General features: G+C 40.2%; 1 protein-coding gene and 1 non-coding gene across 4 annotated transcripts in view; both read left to right on the plus strand.

The window, feature by feature from the left end:
- PTCH1 (patched 1) overlaps positions 1–20,213 on the plus strand; it is an 88,756-nt gene extending 68,543 nt beyond the window's left edge. For all 3 annotated transcript variants that reach the window (XM_069961750.1, XM_069961748.1, XM_069961749.1), the window contains exons 16-24: positions 16–158; positions 3,790–3,970; positions 4,973–5,253; positions 6,899–7,036; positions 8,352–8,494; positions 13,237–13,336; positions 14,151–14,402; positions 15,069–15,594; positions 17,098–20,213. In XM_069961750.1, coding sequence (XP_069817851.1) covers positions 16–158; positions 3,790–3,970; positions 4,973–5,253; positions 6,899–7,036; positions 8,352–8,494; positions 13,237–13,336; positions 14,151–14,402; positions 15,069–15,593 — 1,763 coding nt within the window. In that variant the 3' untranslated portion in view covers position 15,594; positions 17,098–20,213. The remainder of the gene's footprint in view (positions 1–15; positions 159–3,789; positions 3,971–4,972; positions 5,254–6,898; positions 7,037–8,351; positions 8,495–13,236; positions 13,337–14,150; positions 14,403–15,068; positions 15,595–17,097) is intronic.
- Positions 9,488–9,678, plus strand: LOC138787631 (U2 spliceosomal RNA). The gene has a single exon (XR_011362397.1). It is a non-coding gene; the product is annotated as a U2 spliceosomal RNA (small nuclear RNA).
- Positions 20,214–20,737: the final 524 nt, after the last annotated feature.

The following is a 20,737-nucleotide window of genomic DNA, read 5'->3' on the forward strand; positions in this document are numbered from 1 at the left end:
CCCCCCCTTCAATAGGACTACAAGATACATTTGACAGTGAATGGGAAGCAGGGAAAATTACCTATAACAATTACAGGAATGGATCTGATGATGCAGTACTAGCTTACAAATTGTTAATACAGACTGGCAACACAGATAAACCTATCGACCTCAGTCGGGTAAGACAGTGAATCAGAACCTGATGTCCAAGGTTGTTACAATTTGTTTTAAAAAATTCTGTATTTTCTGACGTATAAGACAACTGGGCGTATAAGATGATCCCCTACTTTTCCAGTTAAAATATAGAGCTTGTGATATGCTCGGCGTATAAGACTACCCCTCTTCCAATGCACACCAAATACTATTTAATAAAAAACATAAGACAGCAGCGAGATCTGAGAGGCAGAGAAGGAGGTACAGTAATACCGGGGCAGCAAGACTGGTGAAAGAGGCGTATTTTTCTGGGCACAGCGCCACTCTACTTTTTTCCCATACCCAGGACACTGCAGCTTGGTCTACCCTTCATATAGTGCTGCATACGGCGAGGATGCATTTTTGAGCTCCCCCCACCACATGTGGCGACTGGCAACCACAGATTCTCCAGTCCGGTTCCAAAGTTTTTCAGCACCCACCCTATAAGACGGCCCCTGACTTTTGAGAAGGTTTTCCTGGGTTGAAATGTTGTCTTATACGCAGAAAATAAGTCTTAAATTAAGTAAATTAAGAAATTAAGTCTTAAATACTAAATACTTAAAGCAAATATACCATTAGGATTATTGAATATCGAATTGGTATGGGTCCAATGGTGAGCAGAAGGAAGGGGACTGAAGTAGGTTGATGGTTGAACAGTTGAGTAAGCGATTGTCTGATGGACCACGGATACACATTTTAGTCCATATTGGGCAATGTGGTTGCCAGACATCGACAACAGATGAAGGAAAAAGGAATTGAATCAAAGACAGCCGACTCTTTTCTAGACAAGGACAGTCTGCCATCAGTTGGTTGTTAAATTTCATGTTTGTTTTGGTTGCAATTGTGCATTTTCATCAACTTTAATCTAATGTATATGGGCTTATGTAGATGGAAATGTCAAAACCACATGTAAGCTCCAAGGGCTTCTCTACTCTTCTGATCAGATGGACCCCCAGCAATAAGATGTGAATATCTTATCCTCAAAATAGCCCATCAATATTAAAATCCAGAAGGCGCAGTCTAACAATGCATTTCGATCTTTTGGTTGACTTTAGCCACAGATGGCAAAGTGATTGACAATATATGGGTGTGTTTATTAGGGGCATATTTGATTTCCAAGGAACTAACCCTGCCATAGACATTTAACAACACATTGAGCTGAGCTTAGGAAGCAAGGCTATTGTGCAAAGTGTGGAGACAGATGACCAAATCCCCTAATTATTTCTGCTGCAGTAATTACATATATGTCCTATGTGGAATCTGATGCCGAGACCTGAGATGAAGTATTTCCTAGCAATACTCTGGCAGTAGAGATGTACTTTGCCAGACACATCTTGAAGACATGCTGTTATTCCATCTCCAGACGATTAATTAAGTCCAGATCCTTCAAATCATTGGGGGCACGAATGAGAGAGTTGTGCTGCTGTCACTGTTTCTCATTTCATTCAGAAGACCTCAGCGTGGAGTTTTGCCAGGATTTTTCATGCTGTAGCCTTGTTTTAAAAATAGTGGTTAAGTGAATGTGCCTATCCTTCTTTGACTGCCCTCAACTCGCAAGGTCACCATCCATGGCCCCACAGGAGCCGCCATTGCTTGTAGTTGGATCTCAGCAGTAAATGAGTTAATAATAAAATAAATAGTCATTTAGTAAATACTCGAGCCACAGAAGAAAAGTCATAAGATCACTTATACAGATGTTTTATTTTTTATTGCTCTCCTTCATTTACTGGGTGGCATTTCCTTCACTGTTAACAGCGGAGGTTAACTGCACCCAGACGTGCAGGGGGATGTTTGCCAGGTCTTTTTTTTTTTTTGCATTGCTTTGTTTCTGCAAAATGTTTCTCTAGCTTGGTCATCCCTCCCAGAACCACCCTCACCCCCCAGCTGTAGACATTTGTTGAGCACACTGGTCCATCAGGAGGGGCTTGGATTCAAGAATGGAACAGGGTTGCTAGTGTAATTACAAGGGGAAGAGGGAAAGAAAGGAGAAATGTTTTTGTTAGATGGGGAGTCATATTTCTTTGGAATGCAGCAACTGTTTATTCATTGCCATTCCATTCACTTCAAGGGTAATTAAAAAACAGAGATGTTTATCATTTTTGTTTAAGAAAAACAAATCAACCTCATATGGTTCTATCCCGACGTACTTCTACTAGAATCACTTAAGGAGGACAATGTGGCTATAAGTATACAGAGCTTCTGGACTATATACTCTTATGTAACGCTAAGCAAACAGCCCTGAATGAGAGGCCCCAACTGAGAAATGTTGCTGGCAGAAAAGCACTTCTCCAGTCACATAGGAACTCTCCATACTGTTCACAGGATGCACTTATAGTATTCTGTACTGGTGTGCAATGAACATTTCATTCAGTAACCATGAAATAAACATGGGTTTTCTTTAGTGCTAGAGTTTTGTAATGGAAGGGACCAAAATTCCCATTGAATGTTAGTCTATGGCATTGAATACAGTACTGTTGTTTTATACAGTGCTACCTCTGTACTTGGTACAGGTGAAAAAAAAAATCCAACATGCTCCATTTCATTCTTTATACGAGATGAGACCTGAAAAATGTAAACTATATACTGTTCATGCAGTGGAAAAACTGATCTATAGGATTTTCTACTGCAAGTATTGGCAAAGAGGCAATTTCAACTGCTGTGAGGCCCAAGGGTATGTTCACACTGAGCACAATCGGAATTCTGCGGTGGAGAGAATCCCGTCTGTCTGTTGCCCACCTCCGCTCAAAGAATTGACATGTCAATTCTTTGAGCGGAGAGCAGAGGCGCACAAGCGCTCCAATAAACACACTGTTTGACACTGAGACAGTCAGGATTCTGCAGTGGAGAGCTCCGCGGCTAAATTTCAATGATTTTGCTCAGTGTGAACATACCCTAAACGCTAAAGGGTGCCGCCCAAGTGCATTGTACATATTTGTAGAGAATTACTAGTTGGTGGTTTTCTGTTATCTAGCACTACTGTGTGTATTCTCTCTACTTATGCCACTGTTTTGGGTTCCTGCCTTTAAGTGTTGGAATCCATCTCAATTTGCTATGGCACCCTATGAATTCTAGTTACACACATCTTTATCTATCTATCTATCTATCTATCTATCTATCTATCTATCTATCTATCTCTTATATACCAATCTATTTATCTTTCCTTTCTATCATTTCTATCTCCTCTCTCATATCTCTCTCTGTCTCCTATAATCTATCTCTCTATCCTATAGTCTATGTAATACATGTATACACGGTTACAATATATTGTGTAGAACAGTGCTTCTCAAACTGTGAGGCGCCCCCCAGTTGTTGGTGAGGCCCAGCTGAGGAGCCAGTTTTCACAAAGTAACTGATCTGTACAGTCCTTTTTGCAACATTATTAATTTATTTTGTACTAAATTTATTAGTATCTAGAGCTTGGGAGAAGGTTAAAGGTAGCCCTAGCATTATTTTCAGCTTTTAAATGGACTTTTACCACAGATAGTTAGGCCCAAGCATTGCCTTGGTCTGTTGGGTGAGGCTCCATTAGAAAAAGTTTGAGAAGCACTGGTGTAGAAATTAGATGTTGTGAGCGAAATTCTGTTATGTGACGTCTCTCCATCTCTATCTTTTCTACAGTTGACTAAACAGCGTCTTGTGGATGCAGATGGGATTATTCATCCAAATGCCTTCTACATCTATTTAACGGCCTGGGTGAGTAATGACCCTGTAGCCTATGCTGCCTCTCAGGCCAATATCCGCCCTCATCCTCCAGAGTGGGTCCATGACAAAGCAGACTACATGCCTGAAACCAGGACAAGTAAGTAGGACTTCGCCTCAAGCCTCAAACTGTTTATGAACCGCTTCCTCCATCCTGGCTCTGTTTTTGGATGATATTGTGCAGATCTAACACACTTTCCGAGACTGGTCTGTTTTAGTTTGACAGCCATCTTTAGTGTTACATTTTCTGTTCAGGGAGGGGGAGGGGGGGGGGAATCATGTCTTTTCCATTCAGCCATAAATAAATGTCTTATAGGTCAGCACATCGTCAATATATCATTTATTTGCTGATTATTTACTAAAGAGTCAAGATTTGATTTTGTGTTTTTTTTCCCCAGTTTGCCCCAACTGTAGAGTCTTATGAAATAATATGTTACTAAATCCCGCATAATAATAATAATAATAATAATAATAATAATAATAATAATAATATAGTAGTGGTTGTTGTTGTTTTTGTTGTTGTGTTCTTACATGTATTTTTTTGGGGGGGTGTAGGTTAAGAAAGGGATAGTTGAGGAAATTTACATATTCTAGGTAAAAATGTTATTGGCTAAAAAAAAAAAACCTAGCTTTACTGTATCTGAACCCTAGAGCTTTGTGGCAGCCAGCCAAACCTTGTCTTAATGAAAATTTATAGTTGAGATTATAATAGGGCAAATCATGTTTAGCAAGTCAACTGAATGACCCTGCAGGGTCTGGAACACACAACGACAGTAACTGAACGCTAGCAGTATGAGTGACTGGAATTTATATATCTAGCTTTTTTCTCCCTTATTGTGGTAGATCTAGGGTTACCGTTACACGATAAAAGGAGCATGGAAAATCAAGGTTCCCAGACTATTAAATGATCATATGTTCTAAATTTCTTAAAACAAAGACCTTTTCATCTTCGTAGATGTTACTCTGGCTCAGTCATTGTCAACAGCTTTAGCAATCCTTCTGTATGTGTGGTTTCTCTGCGCATCAGCTGTACAATACACTTCTTTTTAATGTTCTACGTGGTGTTTACCATCATTGATCTTTGTGTTTATTTGTCTTTCAGTCCATGCAGCTGAGCCAATAGAGTATGCCCAGTTTCCTTTCTACCTCAATGGACTACGAGAGACATCAGATTTTGTGGAAGCTATAGAGAAAGTTAGAGCCATTTGCAACAATTATACCAGCCTGGGAGTATCAAGTTATCCAAATGGCTACCCATTCCTCTTCTGGGAGCAATACATTGGGCTGCGGCACTGGCTGCTCTTGTCCATCAGTGTGGTTCTGGCCTGCACATTCCTAGTGTGTGCCCTCTTTCTTCTGAACCCCTGGACTGCTGGAATCATTGTAAGTTAATAAGGTTCTTTGTTGCAGAGAAATTCCTTTCAGCATAGCTCTTGCTACAGCCAGTAAGGTTTGTTTATGTCTGGATCTCTGGTGGAATAAAGTATGTTACATCATTCATGATATGTTTATTCGACTTCGAAGGGGAAAGAAAGGGAGGGTTCACGGCTACAGAGTAAACCTGAAAAACTTAATCCACATATTCCCTTAAGTACAAGGACGTTATTAATTGATAGAAATTCACTTTATCTTACAGTTTTACTTAAAGTGGACCTGTCATTGTGGAAAAAAGTTTTTGACGTGTTTTGTGTTTAGATCTTAGCAGATCACTAGAACAAGCAAGCAGAAAAGCACATTGTTGCAAGCTTCTCTCCCCACTCTGTGTCTGTGAGTGACTGCCCCATAGGATTACATTATGAGTTCATCTTGGTCACATCACACTGAGTGGGGAGAGGGCTTACTATGCATAGCACTTTGCCTTTCTTGTTCTACTAATCGCTCAGGCTCTGAACATTCAGAAACTATATATATGAGATTTATCAAACGTGGTGTAAAGTGAAACAGGCTCAGTTGCCCCTAGCAACCAATCAGATTCCGCCTTTCATTGCTCACTGACTTTCTTGAAAATGAAACGTGGAATCTGATTGGTTGCTACTGGGGCAACTGAGCCAGTTTACTTTGCAGTATGTTTGATAAATCTCCCCCATTGGAGATTTATAATAATAATAATAAATCTATCATGCTTATTTAGGCTCTATAGTTATTAGATGTGTGGATGTTAGTCTGGTATCAGTATGTTTTTTACAATAAGTCTGTGTACCAAAGGAATGGCCACTATAATAGCCCTTGTTATCAGACACCATAATAAGTGAATAGTACAACAATTAGGTAGATGTCATACAAAGAGCCCCAAGTTGTTGTGTTGAGTCACTAACCTTATCATTGTGAACTTTTAGGCCTGGCTTCTGTAATACTGGAATAGATGTTAAAGAGAAGAGGAGGATACATCATTTGTCTGCACCTCCTTATACGCATAGTTCTTATTTCTATCACTAGTTAACCAAATTGCCTTGAACAGTACCGTACAATATTGTAGAATACTTTTCCTTAACCCCCCATTTCAAATTCATCAGTGAGACTTGCTTCTCTGCCTGCTTTGTCTATAGCAATCTTTCCTAGTTCCTTTAAAAGCCTTGAGGCCTCCCTGTAATCCGACACCCATTAGTTTTCTCATTTTTTTTTAAAGCTAGCTAAGGATTTAACATTAAATATCCTGGAAAATGCTTGTTGTCATATTCCTAAATCCAGCATTTATATTTTAACCTAAATGTCTTTTTTATATGCTTTATTTGATGCAAGGGCAAACAAGGTCATATGTTATATTTACAGTCCCTCTTGTGGATAGACGCTGAACTGTAAGCAGTTGACCTATGACGTGCTGGAGAAAATCAGCAAGGCATTCTCTCCATGTTAAACATTCTGCCACAGCATTAGGGGAATATTACATTTCAGACATACAGCATCTTGGTGTATGTGTATTTTGTCTTTCTTACAATGTGTCAATGTAGACAGCAGTGTGAATTTACTTTAATGCATGTTTTCAGTTTTTTGGAGGGAATTTTGACATGTGTTTTGTTGCTTTTCGTAGGTAATGGTCCTGGCTCTTATGACAGTAGAGCTGTTTGGAATGATGGGGCTCATTGGGATTAAGCTGAGTGCTGTGCCTGTGGTGATCCTGATAGCCTCTGTGGGCATTGGGGTAGAGTTCACTGTACATGTGGCATTGGTAAGTACATAGCACCGTTCAGCTTCTAACTTCTGAACACATATTTTGTTATAGTGTTTATAGTATTTATAATATTTGCACTGTGTGTGTGTGTGTGTGTGTGTGTGTGTATGTATTTACACACACACACACACATATATATATATATATTTATTTTATACATAGACACACACTCACACACACTTAACAATTACTTGCACACAGTTTTGAAGGACCTCCGTAGGGAGCTTGTTCCAAACATCTTGGAGAACTAAGCACAGATCATCTGTAAATGTAGACTTGCTTAGATCCTCTTGTCTCTTCATGTAATCCAAGACAGAGTCAATGATGATGAGATGGGCTCTGTGGTGGCCATATCATCATTTCAAGGACTGTTCTTCTTTACTCTGATGATGATTCTTAATGACTTTGGCTGTATGTTTGGAGTCATTGTTCTGCTGCAGAATAAAAAATTTGCAGCCATTCAGACAGTTCCCTGATGAAGGGGGCCTTACTTTGCAGACTTTTTCCACAAATGCGTAAAACTTTTGCACAGTTCTGGGTCTCTGTTTTAATTTTTTTTTAAATCATTGCACTCTGCATTTGACTTCCGTTGCCTGGAGAAGTTAAAAGCAGCTCTAGGGAGTCCCGGAAAACATGGATACAGCCACTTCTCCAGCTGCCAGGAGTCAAATCCCGAGCTTTTGGCAAGTTTGCTCATCACTAATATTTATCCCATGTCTGTCTGTCTATCTAATAGCGAAGAGTCTGCAGCACACCAGCGTAGGTAAAAAAAAATGCAGTTTATTCCACAAGGTGCAAAGAACAAACAAGATGCATCCTGTTTGTTCTTTTCACTTTGTGGGATAAAGTGCATTTTTCGCTATTAGCCGTTTGGGATTCCCTGCCAAGGGACTGACTACCTCCAGCACCTATCTATCTATCTATCTATCTATCTATCTTGTGGAATATCTATCTATCTATCTATCTATCTGTCTCCTATCTATCTGTCTCCTATCTATCTATCTATCTATCTATCTATAATGCTGTAGCTCAATTCTTTAAGGCAAAGCACATCCACTTGCTGCTTTAACAGTGGAAAACCTGCCACAAAATTGCCATTACCAAATAGGTTTTACCTAAGGCCTGCTTAATATTTGCCAGTAAACAGGCAAAAACTTACAGACACGTATTGTAAAGTAGACAAAAAAACAGGGCTCGAAATCTGGTCAGTAATATTCTACACTTGTCAAGCCCACATGGACCCGATGCCAATTCATTTAATAACACAGTTCTTTTCATTAAACCTAACACAATTTAATCTTGATCCTTTTAGGCTTTTCTCACAGCGATTGGAGACAAAAACCGCAGGGCAGTCCTGGCTTTGGAACATATGTTTGCTCCGGTACTTGATGGAGCAGTGTCCACCTTACTGGGAGTCCTCATGTTGGCTGGGTCAGAATTTGACTTTATTGTCAGGTAATGCGTGATTTATATTGTGTTTCATTCACCTAATATGACATATTTAATGAAATGTATGTCAAATATCTTCCCTTCTCTCATGATACACTTTTTAGTTCACCTAGCTAATTTTTATCTTCTAGCCCCAGGTAAATAATATAACCCCCAGAACAATGCTCTTGTGGCTGAGCAGCAGCACTATCATTCCCATTTCCTAGATGGCATTAGGGGGGCTTCTGTGGGGAATTAAAAGGAAAGCTGTTTTCTTGTGGATTTAATTAAGAATGTAAGTTTGTCAGCTCTGGGAGGTTTTCTTTGAAGGGAATTTGATAAGTGCAGTGAAATAGATCCCTCTCTATTACAAACAACCTGTGGAGCTCTGTAAAATGACTAATCTTAGATGTAACACTGCTTCATTGTGGTGGACTGCCTGGAAGCAAGAACAAAGCCTGATGGAGGATGGGCAAATGAAATTCCTTCTATTTAAAATAGATACTCATATCCATGTAAATGTAAGTGAGGTGTTTCACTTTGCACTGGACGTAATGTGTGTGAGAATATGTCGTAACGTGGATTGGAAAATTTAATTTCATGGTATGCAGCTAAACTGAGGAAAGTCACACACATGGCTGGCTTTGTCTTAATGTCAGTAAGATGTAGATTCTGGGCATCTGTTGTAGCGTGTTTTTAAAACTATATGAGAGACTCGTATCACAGCGGAAGTTGTCATTTAACTTCAGGGCTACATTATTTGTGCGCTAGTTAAGTGAGGTTGTCTGGGGATAAAAGAAAGATGATACATGGTTGGAGGAGCTATAAAAATAAAAAATGTCCTTCTCTCCTTCCCCTATCCCATGTAGCTGTCGCTGTGACACACTAGGCCTCTGCTTGTTCCTGTCATGTGCTGTTCCCATGGAATTGTCCTGCTTAACCTATCACTGAATCCACCGGTGTCATGCCTCGGCCAGTGATTGGCTTAGCGTCCCTTTACACACACAGATTATCTGACAGATCGCTTCTCGGCCTTTTGGCTAAGATCAAGTGTAGTATCTGTTCTTATCAGTTTAATATCTGATACGTCCCCTATCTGGGGACCATATATTAACTGGATTTTTAGAACAGGGAGATAGAAAAAGAGCTTGCTCTGTCCTCTCCAGGCATTGACCTGGTATTGCAGTGCCTCCAGGTTCAGTGCAAAAAAAAGAAAAGATTATCTGACAGATGTTTTTCAGCCAAAACCAGCAATGCATTTGAAAATAAGAGAAATCTCAGTCTTTTTCCTGGCTTTGGCTGCAAAAATCTGTCAGAATCTGTGTGGGTAAAGGGACCCTGAGGACCGTTCACACTACAGAATCGGCGCCTGCCACTGAAAGAGATAGCAGGCGGTATTTGGCGCACAATCTGTGGGCGGGGGTTCTGAGCAGAATCTCTGCGCCGATTCCATGGTGTGAATGTGCCCTTACTGGGACAGCTCCTGTGGTGAGAGCGTGTCATAAGAACAAGGAAGAAATAGTCTCTTAGGCGGCATGTCTGTGTCAAGGGTGGTGCTCGTTGTAAGAAAAAATTTCCATAGTAAAAGTTCATACTCAGCACTCACCATTTCATGCTTCAAAAGTTTTATTGTAGAAAAAAATTCATCAAAGTTATACAACAGCAACAGGACGTTTCGGCATCAAGCCTTCCTCAACTGTCAGTCCGAAACGTCCTGTTGCTGTTGTATAACTTTGATAAATTTTTTCTACAATAAAACTTTTGAAGCATTAAATGGTGAATGCTGAGAATTAACTTTTATAATGCTACAGGAACAAGGAAGACATAGCATGTTAGAGAAGCAGCTGTGAGGAAATGGGAAAGTTGGTATAACTTTATTTCTAACTGTATAGCCCCCCCCCCCCCCCCATTTACTTTCTTATATACCTGTACAACCCCTTTAAACTTTTCATACATGTTGTAGTGTAATATATACAAGACTCATGTAACTGTATACCAATGTACTGTAGGAATTTGTATGTAGAATTCCACCAAGCTGCTCCTATTCGATCATGAGATAATGTTGCCAGCGGTGTCTGTCCTCAGTCTATCTGCCTCCCACTATGGCTGTAAACATGCATGTTCTGCTGAACTGAACACACGCTGGTGGTTTCCTGGGACCTTAATATCAAATCCAGCTGTCTGCATCCCCACTGATCAGCTGACTGCAAGATCAGAGCCCCCATCATTGTTTACCAGGCCTGGTGCAATAGCTCATACTCATAAGCTCAGACCCCCACTAATCTGATATTAAAGGGAGCCTGTTGTCATGCTGCCTGAATGAGTCATTGGTGGTCCCTTGCAGCCTTAGACCACCACACCAGCCTTGACTCATGAATATGTCCCGGTTTGGCTTAGATGACAGGTTTAAAGTGCATATGTCCCCTTGAAAAGCAAATGTATTCACTGACAAAAGCTTCAAACTGATATATCAGGTATATATAAAATCAGTGAGAGAGGTACAGGCCTCTCAGGCCTCATAGGTAACACTAAATTACATGCCTCACAAATGGTTATATTCACAATATGCAGAGGATTCTTTATAATAGTGATGCATTTTGTACCAGTAGACCCTTGTACTCCATCAGATCCATCTGGTATGCAAAGTCATACAAATTGTGCAGAGCATCTCCTCCAGGAGGAAGCGAGCGCACCTTTTTTTGGAGATAGTGTCCCTGCAGATCATTGCTTGGCCATTTTGATTATTGGTGAAACCAAAACCCCTTCCAAAAGAAAGAATAACCCATCTGTTGACAGCTGTTTTAGGGTTCTCACCTGTTGTCAGTGCCGAGTAGGGTGCTGGCTGGCTAGTGGAGAAGCCTTTGTCATGGAACTAAAGGGGCAAACTTTCTCCTTGTAGAGAGTGGCAAATTGGCATGTGTGGAGTCTTATAGGTTGCCAGTGAACACCTTAGACCAGGGATGGAGAAACTTCGGCCCTCCAGCTGTTGCAAAACTACAATTACCATCATGATGGTAATTGTAGTTTCCCAACAGCTGGAGGATCGAAGTTTCCCGATCCCTGCTTTAGACGGACATGGGGAGATCCTGCATCTCCTGTTGGGAGGCCCCCATACATTGGAAATCAGAGTCATCTTGGCTCAGTTTGATTTCAGTGCCTACCTACAGTACATCTGTCTATGTAGTTAGAGTCACACATCTTTTCTATATTCCCTCCAATAAGTTTCTCCCTATGAATGTGCTGCTTTTCCCAGATGGTCCAGTGAAGCTGGGAGTTCTCCATGCTGGGGAGCCATCAGGTTTACCCACTTCTCAACACACATGTTTGCGCTGAATAGAAATCTGGTTCTTTTCTTGGTTGGATGTAGAGTGATCAAATGTTATTCCATTGTTCCAGGGGATTACCAATGTTCCAAAAGTTCTGGAAAGACAGAGAGATTAGCTCAACGATGCGCTCCACTAAAATGGAGTAAATTAACAGACATTGTATATGCAAAGCAGACTGAAATATAATCTCCTTGTTTATTCTAGAGCTAGATGGATGACATGCAAATGTTTCTGGGGCCTATTGTTGATACAAATCCCAGTCTAAAGTTTTGCTTGGTTTACATTTGAAGAGGACATTGGCTTGTTCATTGTACTAATGGAGTTAAGATTTTCAGAGATGTTTACAGAACCAGGTTATTTGTATGTTGTGATTTTGCTAGGAAAAAGATACAAGGAAAACAAGAACTCTATCCTCAGCCAAGCCTTTGTTAACCTCTTCTGTGAAGTGTTCCTCCACCTAAATTATTTGAAATGAAGGGGAAAATATACTGCTGCCAGCCACCTCTTTGTTCTCTTTTTTTATTTTTTACATTTATGAACTTTTAGAAGAAAGACCTAACTTAGCAACAACTTATGGAAGTGTATTTCTGACTAATTCCTGACCATAAGCCTTAGTGGTGGGAAACAGCATCCACTTGTGCACTTCCCTCCTCTTCCCCATTACTTGAGCCTTTATGTTTGAATTGGCTGACTCAAAACAAGAGTATTCAGAGATGCTAAATTGATCAACAAAAGATTAGGCTGCAATGCAGCTCAGCCATTGTGGAGCCTTTTACTGCGTACAATGCTCGGGCATACCATAGAATGGAAAGCATTTTCTTTTACAAAAAGCTTGTTCCTCTACTCAAAACGGTTTGCAATTTAAGCTATTTGGTAAAACTGAAACACATTGAATTCCAGGAGGAATATAGTTGTTAGAGACCAGGAAAATAGGAGAAAAAAGAGACTTTACCTGAACAACTAGTGACTTAATTGGAGATTGCTATAGTAAGTTTCAGAAACTGTGGATTAGCATTTGGGAGAAGTGGCTCTTTTGCCCTTGTAGTTTATTTTTTTTTATATTCTCTTTAGCCCCTCTATCCATTTTGTTACCATTTTCTGGGTTCTGGTTAATGGTGAGAATAGCGGAGTCTAGTATTGTGTTCTATTCACTTTACATTCCATATTTCTTGTGTTACACTTTCATGAATAGAAGCAATTTATCCAGCCTTCTGTTGTCGTAACAATCTAACCATTTTCTTTTCTGCTAACTAAGAGCGAACTGTGGGATTTAACATTCAAGGTAAAATACTTCAATAGTAAAAGTGCTTCCGATGCTTTTTGTTGTGGATGTGTGCTGTTCTGTAGTTTTTGGTTCATTGCATGTTTTGTTTTCATTCTAATAAACGGCATCTTTTCCTGGCGGCATACAGTGGCCCTTCATGTGCTGTTTTCTATTTGCAGGTACTTCTTTGCGGTGTTGGCAATATTAACTCTTCTTGGGGTACTAAATGGTTTGGTGCTTCTTCCAGTACTCCTTTCTTTCTTTGGGCCTTATCCTGAGGTAGGTGTCACATTTAAATGAACTGTATTAACATTGCATGTATGTTAGAGGGGTATTTCTTGCCCAATTTTTTTTCTTCACCCGTTCACCAGTAGCTGCTGATTCAACTGCTCTCAGTTCAGGGTGCTCACCTCCCTGGTTCCCAGTAGCTGTAGTGTTGACTGCCCTCAGTCCCTGCTACTCACCTGCTCGATTCCCAGGAGCTGCTGTACCGACTGCTCCCAGTCCCTGCTGCTTACCTGCTCAATCCCCTGTAACTGTTATACCGACTGCTCCCAGTCCCCGCTTCTTACCTACTCGATCCCCTGTAACTGTCGTACCGACTGCTCCCAGTCCCTGCTGCTTACATGCTCGATTCCCTGTAACTGTCGTACCGACTGCTCCCAGTCCCCGCTTTTTACCTGCTCGATCCCCAGTAGCTGCTTTACCCTCTGCTCCCAGTCCCCGCTGCTCACCTGCTATATCCCCAGTAGCTGCTGTACCAAATGCTCCTAGTCCCTGCTGCTCACCCTGTAACTGTCGTACTGACTGATCCCAGTCCCGCTGCTTACCTGCTCAATACCCAGTAGCTACTGTACCAATGGCTCCTGGTCGCTGCTGCTCACCTTAGCTTCCTGGCTCCTGTGACTTGTTGTCCCCTCAGGAACTAACTTTCTTCTAGAACATTGACTCCCTTTTTTAGGGTGGCAGGGTTTTATGAAATACATTTCTAAATGCTTCTTAGGTACTTTCTGGTAAAATACACATTTGCTTTAAAACAAAACAACAAATAGTGCAAGTGGTTAAGTAAGTAACAAAAATCTTGTTTTTCCAGGTGTCCCCAGCAAATGGTGGAGACCGGTTACCCACACCATCTTTAGCACCGCCACCAAACGTTGTGAGGTTTCCAGTGTTGAAACAACAAACACATACTGGGTCCGACTCTTCAGACTCTGAGTCAAGCTCACAAACTACTGTGTCCGGATTTAGTGAGGAATTTCACCAGTATGAAGCCCAAAGAAGTGGAGCGCCCCCACATCAAGTTATTGTTGAGGCCACAAGAAATCCAGTCTTCCCTAGGTGTTCTGTAAGTGCTGCTCTTGTTTTATCCAAATTATTTAAATTTTTTTTAAAAAGGGAACTGTCAGCAGGTTAGACGAATCTAACCTGCTAATAGTCTCTATAGGCTGGGACACTGAGGAGAATGGTATGTGTGTTACCTTCCTTCTCTGCGCCGGTCCCGCGCTGTTAGTCGGGATAAAGTCCACTCCAGAGCACTGGCCCACCCCTTATAATAATAATCAATGGAGGGGACGGGCCAAATGACACGGCAGTGCTCTAGAGCAGAGATTATCCCTAACCGCCTGGGACCAGTGCCGGGGACGCTGAGGAGGAAGGTATGTGGCTTACCTTCCTCCTCAGCGTCCCCGGCGCTATAGGGGGCTATCAGCAGGTTAGATTCGTCTTAATTTGCCGATAGTTGCCCTTTTAAGGTACGTTTACAGATTGTATACCATGTAGCTTTAGATGCGGAAAAAATACCTGCAGATTTTTAATTCCCTTACTGCTGTGCCTGATCTCACGGCTGCATCAGGAGTTTTTTTTTTTCTCTAATTACATTATTGTGATAATTTATTAGCAGATTGGAACACATTTGGGCTTTCCGGAACAAAGTGTTGAACCTATGTAAAGAAGTCTTGTATTGCTAGTTTGTCATAACAAACATTATTTAATTGTTATTTTTTTCATTCAGGTTGTAATGCCAGATGCCACACATAGCCAGTCAAATCAGAGGACTCCGCCCGAAGACCCAAAGCCTCAGCAACAGTGGCGCCCCAACAGGAATCAGAGGTGGGAGTCAAGGGAACAGTCACGGCCACCTCCTTATCGACCTCGCAGGGATGCTTTTGAATCTTCTACTGAGAACCATGTTGGTTCTAGTACCAGAGATCGCTCAGGACACAGACCACACTTACAAAGCAATAGGAGAACTGCTTTTGCTCCAGCAGGTACCTCAGGGCCTGCATACTGCCAGCCTATTACTACTGTGACTGCTTCAGCTTCAGTTACTGTTGCTGTTCACCCTTCAGTGTGTAGCCACAATAATCGTGGTAGCTACCCATTCTACAGTGGGTATCACGAAGATGACCACGGACCTTACGAGGATCCTCATGTGCCTTTTAATGTGCGCTATGAGAGAAGGGACTCTAAAGTAGAAGTAATAGAGCTGCAAGATGTTGAATGCGAAGAAAGGACACGAGGGAATGTCTCAAAATAAGGTAGGATATTTGTCAATAACGTTGAAGCTTTGGGCGCCTATGATTTATTTTGAATATGAATTTTATTATTGCATTGTATTCGCACTATATAGGAAAACATTTAGGCTACCAAAGAGAAACTGTCGCTGTCATTGCACAAGGCTTCAGACATCGCAGAGAATTATATATTAGAAAAAAATTAATAAAAAAAGAATCAAAATTTTTCTTTTACACCAATATGATACCAATAAAAACTAGAGATCATGGCAAAAAATGACACCCCAACCAGCCCTGTATGTGGAAAAATAAAAGTAGAGATCTTATTGGTCATACCCACACTGATCAGTTGATCTAGCTGGTAGAAGCGCATGGCTGAAAGCTTCAATCCCCAGCTCCCTGGCTTCCTCATCTCCCTGCATAGACTTATAAAAGGGCTCATGTTATGCAGCAATACAAAGATTGCAGGGAGTGAAGCACATAACTGCAAACTTCTCAAGATATCGTAGCCGCTTGCTCTATTGTGTGAACTGAATAGTGGCCGCAGAAAACTGACATGTCAGTTTTCTACCGCGCTGCTAGGGATCCCGGATGGAGTGTATACTATGTGTGTACACTCCGGACGTGATTCCCTTATAACAATGGCCATGATTTCCGCAGCACTTACGTAGTGTGAACATAGCCTCAAGGTACATTCACACTACATTTTTTCTTTTTAAGGTGAAAATAAAGCCGCAATCATCATATTGCCATATTTTCACCTAAAAAATGTTGTGTGACCGTACCCTTAAAGTGATTCTTTGAGGAAAAAGTTTAAGTATCAACATTTGTTAGAGGCCCCAAGGAATGTTCCTGTACTAATATATGACAATGACAGATGTGAATAACCTATAGAATGTATTTAAAATCATCATAGAGAAAACTTTACGTACCATGAAGAGATTTACATTTGGAAGGAAGGCTTTGAAATGGGGCCAACTTTCCTATCATGTCTGTTTTACTAAATTCTAACATTCCATATGAAATAACAATTCAGGATCATGATTTCTCAGAACTCTGTGTGTGACACTTCCCTGTTCTTCTTGGATAGCTATGAATAAATAGACAACTTGGTGTAACTACTGACAATGGTGACACTATCTTGTCAGACAACTTCTTTTGACAAAGGTAACATACAGCTGACATTTTATTTCTAGGATGAATAAGGGTATGTGCACACTATGGAATACCAACGGAACACCCGTCGCAGATTCCACAGCTCGCACTCTCTCGCGGACTCCATTCTATGGTTTGCCACATTCCACTGTCTGCCCAAAGAATGAACTTACTCATTCTTCGGGCAGAATCTGGCAAACCATACAATGCAGCCTATGGTAGCAGCGGAGATGTGCACGGCTGCCAGAATCCACGAGCGGGTGTGAGCTGCGGAATCCGCAATGGGTGTTCCATCGGGATTCCGTAGTGTGCACAACAACATACATCTAAGATCATGGCAGTTCTAATAGGCCGTCTTCTGTTTTATTCCAGAGTCAATGCTTTCTGAATCATTGATGGCCAAAGACGGGACAGAATTTCCAGACTGGTTCTGAAAGCTGCTGGAGGTTGTCTATAATGGACATGCTGCATCAAGATAAACAGTTCATTATTACTGTATCTATTGTACAAATGTGTTAAATATTGGGATAAATATTTAAAAGGTGTATACATATGTAATATACAAAAGAACTATGTAAAGTTAGTATAACTGCGGAGTCCTTTGACTCCTTTTAACAGATGGGGCTAAGCTTGTTTGCCCTCTCTACTTAATGTACAGGAATTGTGCCACACTTTAATTTAGATATAAGGTCCAGCGTATTTTTTTATTTTCTGCTGCTTAAATATTGTATAATGTACTTGTATAATTTCTATGCAAATATTGCTTATGTGATAGGTGTTATTTTATACGTGTAAAGGTTTCCTGTTTTTAATGTTCATATCACAACCCTGTGGTAGTACGTTACTGATAATTTTCAAACACGCTATGCGTGAGTATCTCTTTTTCTTTCAATATGGGCAGATATGAAGAATTTGTCGTAGCCAATGTCGTTTCTTGCCTGTCCTCGTGTCTGGATGTGTGCACCTGTCTCATGTGATACTGTAGAGTCTGTTCCACTGTGTTCTGTATATTCTTGGTGTGCTTATGTAAACCTGCAATGTTGGGAGCCTTTTCCCATCCATCGTCAGCACTTACCTGCAGGAGACTTGCATTCTCAGTAGCAAATGTGATTTGCAGACTTTACAATTCAGTCTTTTATTTATACCCGTTTATGTGTAGTTTTACGGGATGGCGACTGGCAACTTGCTTTGGTGCCATTCTAACTTAGGGGCTACTTTGCTATCATGGGTGTTTTCATTCACCAGTAGCTAAGTGCTAAAAATTGTCTTTTTTTAAATTTTTTTTGGTAATAAAAAGCACTTCAAGTGATTAAAGGGGACGGAACAATTGAATTATACATTTTTATATGGCTTACGTTAACTTTTTCCTTATGTTGGTGCTACTATTCCTTTTTGCCTCTGAAAATGTAAATGGTTTCCCTATCTACCTCCCTTCCTCTTTTTACATAGATATGTTGTTTTGCTCAGAGTTTACCTTTATACTATTAATTTAATTCAGATTTGTTTTGTTTTTATTTTGTACATTGATATACTGTATACATTCTTCATGTGCCATTGTGGATTGCGGTGCATGTATATGGCATTGCATGCTGCTCTGTCATTGAAGAATATTCATTAGCCGTGTTCACACATGTTTGCGGTTTTTATTGCAGTATTGAAATGATGCAATACTGCATTAAAACAATACAGTACCACAATGAAACTGCAAGTGTGTGAACACAGCCCAAAACTTTAAGGCACTTGTTCAAGTTTTCAGAACAAATCTAACAAGGAATATGTAGCTGCCTTTCCATATGATAAGCTATTGTTACATAAGCACACTGAGACCACCACAATTGTCTCCGTGTCCACTGCCATCAGTATAGATAGGAACAAAACAATGGACCCTGTTTGATTGCAGTGTAAGTTCTGCATACACATCATTAATACACTTTAAAGCTAAACCCTCATGGCACAACCTGAAAAACTACCTTCATTTTACAAATGGTCATGTATGGCACAGTGATCCTCAACTATTCTGCAATTCGGATCCATACATCGGAATTTGCTCATTGGAAGCTTCCCATGTGTATGACCAATCTATATGACTATACAATGCAATACTATAGACATGAGACTAATAGTTCTTAGTATCTGTCATGTATTAGATTCACCTATTAGCTTCCCGTATGGCAGGATGTCATATATCTGTTCAAATATGGAAGGTTCCTATTCTTCTGCTCTGCCTAGAGTGGTTGCGGCTATAAAGAATAATTGGAGACTTTTAGTAATGCTTTAATTTGACTCTTTATAAATATGAAAATAACTTATTTATATTTATGATGTAAAGCAATTCCCAAACAGGTACACCTCTCAACCTGTCAGGATACGATTAGATAAATGATGACTGACAGGTGATACATTAAGCTGATCACTAAAGTACTTGCTGATGCCATTTTTGAGCAGCACTGTGCTATCATGACGTGTTGGCATTGCTAATAATAATAGACTCTAAGCTGTATTCCCCCTATCCTCAAGTCTCATACTACACACACTTACATGGCCAAATCTCCCCCGCTCCCTTGTTAGTGTGTCTGCTGCCTTCTGCACAGTATAGACTTTATAAATAAATTTATATATATATATATATCTATCTATATCTCCTATAGTCACATTGGCAGAGGGAGAATGGTAGCTGGCAATGTTTTTCTTTGTATGTTTTTTTTTTTTTTATATTTATATTTTTGTATAAAAAGAATGTGTTCTTACAGTATTTGTCATGCCAGTTTATAACAAAACAATGCAGGGATATTTTTTTTTATTTCTATTGAAAAACACTATTACAGCTATGGGCTATTTTTAATGGAATTTTTATTTGTATAGAGTGCTTACTAATGTTAAATAGGAGAGAGAAAGAGAGAGAGAGAGTATATAACATTTTACATTAAAGACTCTAGCATTTTTAGAGTAAGGAATTAAAAGGAAAAAAAACTATTCAAACTGGGTCTCATTGTCTGCCGTGTTTGGCAGGAGTGGGTTTTGTGTCATTTCATTTACAAAGATAAACATATGCCATATAATTTATTTATATGAAAATTTATTTTTGTAGTGTACATAGTAGCGATCAAGTCTTTTTTTTGACAGAAGTATATTTTTAAAGAGTTTATATGTATTGATACCATTGTAAGACATGAAATTTGGGTACAGTGCACACAAATTTTAAAAAACCAGACATATAATATCACTTAACCCCTTCATGGTTTTGAGTTGGCCAGCAAGACTCCTATACAGTGGGTATTGCTAAACCACTTCAGCGAGGAACGGGTTAACTACCTGGAGAGAGCGTTATAATCCTTACCATACAGAATGTGTTTGTTTCATTTTTGTGATCTAGTGTGGTTTACATTTCAAACATTGAAAATGGAAATTGTACAAACTCTCTAAATATTAATGTTCGAACACTGATAGAATTTCTAACATGAATAAAAATAATTATAACTTATTGGGTACTCAGTTTGTTTTTGTAGTCTTTTTTTCACACTCGAACCATGGTATGTTTTTAAAAATAAAGTGATCGCTAGATCGTCCAGGCAGCCCATAGCATATAGCAGCGGTCAGCTGCCGCTGTTCCTATTCCATGGAGCGAAGGCAGCAAATCGTTGCTGTACAAGTCGTTTGTCTTTCAACATGCAACGATCAGCCGGCATGAACAATGATGGCTGATCGTTGCCTTCTATTCCACGGGACGATTATCAGCCGTAATGGCCGATATTGTCCGAATTCGGTCGATTATCATTCCGTGGAATAGGGCCTTAATTATTGCTGGCTACAGCAGGAGCTCCACGGTGCTAATAAAGTCAATGAGGATATCAAATGTTGGATCTCAACCTATCATAGTGATGGCATAGCCTAGTGATCCTTGAGACAGGAATAACCAATAAATATACCGCTACACTGGGGGACCACATGGAAGAGGTTTGTATAGGCCAAAGGCACACAGCTCTGCCATAGGCATGAGAATTGATGTTCAAAG

The sequence above is a fragment of the Dendropsophus ebraccatus genome, chromosome 3 (assembly GCF_027789765.1).
Source record: "Dendropsophus ebraccatus isolate aDenEbr1 chromosome 3, aDenEbr1.pat, whole genome shotgun sequence".
Lineage (NCBI taxonomy): Eukaryota > Metazoa > Chordata > Amphibia > Anura > Hylidae > Dendropsophus > Dendropsophus ebraccatus.